Source organism: Passer montanus, unplaced genomic scaffold (assembly GCF_014805655.1).
Source record: "Passer montanus isolate IOZ18808 unplaced genomic scaffold, ASM1480565v1 scaffold1619, whole genome shotgun sequence".
In the NCBI taxonomy this organism is placed as follows: Eukaryota; Metazoa; Chordata; class Aves; order Passeriformes; family Passeridae; genus Passer; species Passer montanus.
The window spans coordinates 269-3,160 of NW_024363372.1; the positions used below are offsets into that span (position 1 = coordinate 269).

General features: G+C 54.2%; 1 protein-coding gene across 1 annotated transcript in view; it reads left to right on the forward strand.

Moving 5' to 3' along the window:
* Positions 1 to 1,690: 1,690 nt before the first annotated feature.
* Positions 1,691 to 2,892, forward strand: part of LOC120499515 (solute carrier family 2, facilitated glucose transporter member 4-like) — a gene marked incomplete at its 3' end in the record, with an annotated part of 1,763 nt that continues 561 nt past the window's right edge. Inside the window, exon 1 of the mRNA XM_039703296.1 lies at positions 1,691 to 1,999. Within this exon, the coding sequence (XP_039559230.1) occupies positions 1,961 to 1,999 (39 nt within the window). The remainder of the gene's footprint in view (positions 2,000 to 2,892) is intronic.

Here is a 2,892-nt window from a genome sequence, read left to right on the forward strand (position 1 = left end):
CAGAACCACCCAGAACCCCTCCGGGACCCCCCAAAACCCCTCAGAATTCCCCCCAAAATCCCCCTCAAACACCCTATTAACCCTTCAGGACCCCCCAAAAACCCTCCGGGACCCCTCAGAGCCCCCTCCAAACGCCTCAATTTCCCCCAAAACCTCCTTCAAGCCCCCTATTAACCCATCGAACACCCCAAAACCCCTCAAATCCCCCACAAAACCCCCCAAAACCCCTTTTAAACCCCCTATTAACCCTTCAAAACCCCCCAAACCCCCTCCGGGACCCCCCAAATCCCGCCCGCCCCTCACGGCCCCTCAGGGCCCCTCACCAACATCACGACGCCCCAGGCGCTGAGGACGAGCCCACAGGCGGCCATTTTGGGCCCGCAGCAGAGCAGCGACACCATGGCGAGCGGGGGGCAGCCTCGGCGAGTCCCTCCCGACGCTTTTTTTGGGTTTTTTTCGGGTTTTTTTGGGGTTTTTTCGGAGATTTCCGCGAGCGCCGAGCGCACCCCCCTCCGTTCGCTGCTGCGGGGCCGAGCCGGCGCAGCAGACTGAGGCCACGCCCCCTTCTGCGTAGCCACGCCCCCTCGCGCGTGGCCACGCCCTTTGCCAGCAAGCCACGCCCCTCCGGGCTGTTCCATTCTCACCCGCGGGGGGAGCGGATTGGCTGTCGGGTGTTTTGGGGGGCGTGGCCGCGTTGTTTGGCCACGCCCACCCGCGTCACGCGCGTCCTCGGTGTCCCCTCGGTGTCCCCTGGGTGTCCCCTGGGTGGCCACGCCCTCCTGTGACGTCACACGGAGGGGGGTGTCCCCGTGTGTCCCCCCCCCCCCTCGGGGAGAATCAAATTTCCAAAATTGGGGCTCTGGCCCTTTAAATGCCCCTCCCCCCCCCAGCCGAGGTCACTTTGAGGTGACATTTCACAGCTTGGGGGGGGAGGGGAGGGGCTAAAAATAGCCCCGGGCACGCGCCCGCCCCTCCCCCACCCCCCCCGGGAACACCCGCGGGTGGGGGGAGGGGCGGTGACGTCATCTTCCCCCCCCATTTCCATTTTTGGGCAAAACCGCGGGAATTGGGGGAGGGGCGGGAAATTGGGGTCGCTGAATTAATGACCCCCAGGTGACCCCGCCGGGCGCGGCCGCGGCCTTAATTAGCGCTAATTACACCTTAATTAGCGCTAATTTGATCTTAATTAGCCTTAATTAACTCTTAATTAGCCTTAATTAGCCCTAATTAACCTGCTAATTCCCCCCGCGGGACGCTCCGAGCCCTAATTAATCCTTAATTAACCCTTACTTGATCCTTAATTAACTCACTGCCCCACCTCCGGACCACTCCCGGGCTTTAATTAACCCTAATTAGCCGCTAAGTAACTTTTAATTAACGCTAATTAGCCTCCTGATCCCCCCCACGGCACCCCCCCCGCTCCTAATTAACGCCTAATTAATCCTTAATTAACTCCCTGCGCCACCTCCGGACAGCCCTCCAAGCCCTAATTAACCACTAATTACCGCTAATTAACTTAATTACTCCCGATCCCCCGCAGGAACCCCTCCCAACCCTTAATTAACCTTAATTAACCTTAATTAACGTCCGGATTCCCCCTCCGGGACCCCCCCATCCTTAATTAACCCCTAATTAACCCTTAATTACCCCCCTGCCTCGCCTCCGGGACACCGTCTAATTAACTTAATTACTCCGGATTCCCCCTCCGGGACCCCCCGACCCTTAATTAACCCCTAATTAACCCTTAATTACCGCCCTGCCTCTCCTCCGGGACACCGCGTCCCTTAATTACCCCCTAATTAACCCCTAATTAACCCTTAATTACCCCCCTGCCTCGCCTCCGGGACACCGCGTCCCTTAATTATCCCCTAATTAACCCCTAATTAACCCCTAATTAACCCTCATTAACCCCCCCGGCCCCTTAATTCCCTAATTAACGGATTAATTAATTGCCGCCCCCATGCCCAGGGGGTTCCAGCAGATCCAGGAGGAGGAGGAGGTACGGGGGCTAATTAAGGGTTAATTAAGGGTAATTAAGGGTTAATTAGGGGTCCGGGGGTCCTGGGAGCGGGGCTGGCATTAATTAAAGATTAATTAGCGGTTAATTAAAGGTTAATGAGGGGTCGGGCGGTCCTGGGAGTGGGGCAGGCGTTAATTAAGGGTTAATTAGGAGTTAATTAGGAGTGGGGGTGTCACGGGGGGATCTGGAGGTTAATTAGGGGTTAATTAAGAGTTAGGGTTAATTAGAGGTTAATTAGGGGTTAATTAGGAGTGGGGGTGTCACGGGGGGATCTGGAGGTTAATTAGGGGTTAATTAAGAGTTAATTAGGGGATCGGTGGGTCCCGGAGGAAAGTCAGGGGTTAATTAAGGATTAATTAAGGATTAATTCGAGGTTAATTAGGGGTCCGGGTGGGGGTTCCCATGGGGGAGACTCTGGAGGTTAATTAGGGGTTAATTAGGGGTAATTAAGAGTCAATTAGGAGAGGGGGAATCCCGGCGTGGATTGGGGAATTAATGAAGTATTAATTAAGGGTTAATTAAGGGTGGGGGAGGGGTGCTGTGGGGGGGAACCCCGGCGGTTAATTGGGGCCTAATTAGAAGTTAATTATGTGTTAATTTGGGGTTAATTAGGGGATTAATTAGGGGATTAATTAGGAGAGTATTGGGGATTAATTAGGGGAATTATTGGGACTTAATTAGAGGCTAATTAGGGGTTAATTAGGGGTTAATTAGGGGATTATTGTGGATTAATTAGGGGATGATTGGGGATTAATTAGAGGATTAATTAGGGGTTAATTAGGGAATTAATTCGGGGTTCATTAGGGGTTAATTAAGGGTTAATCAGGGGTTAATTAGGGGGGGGGTTTCCCGCCCCTCCCCCACCGCGGGGG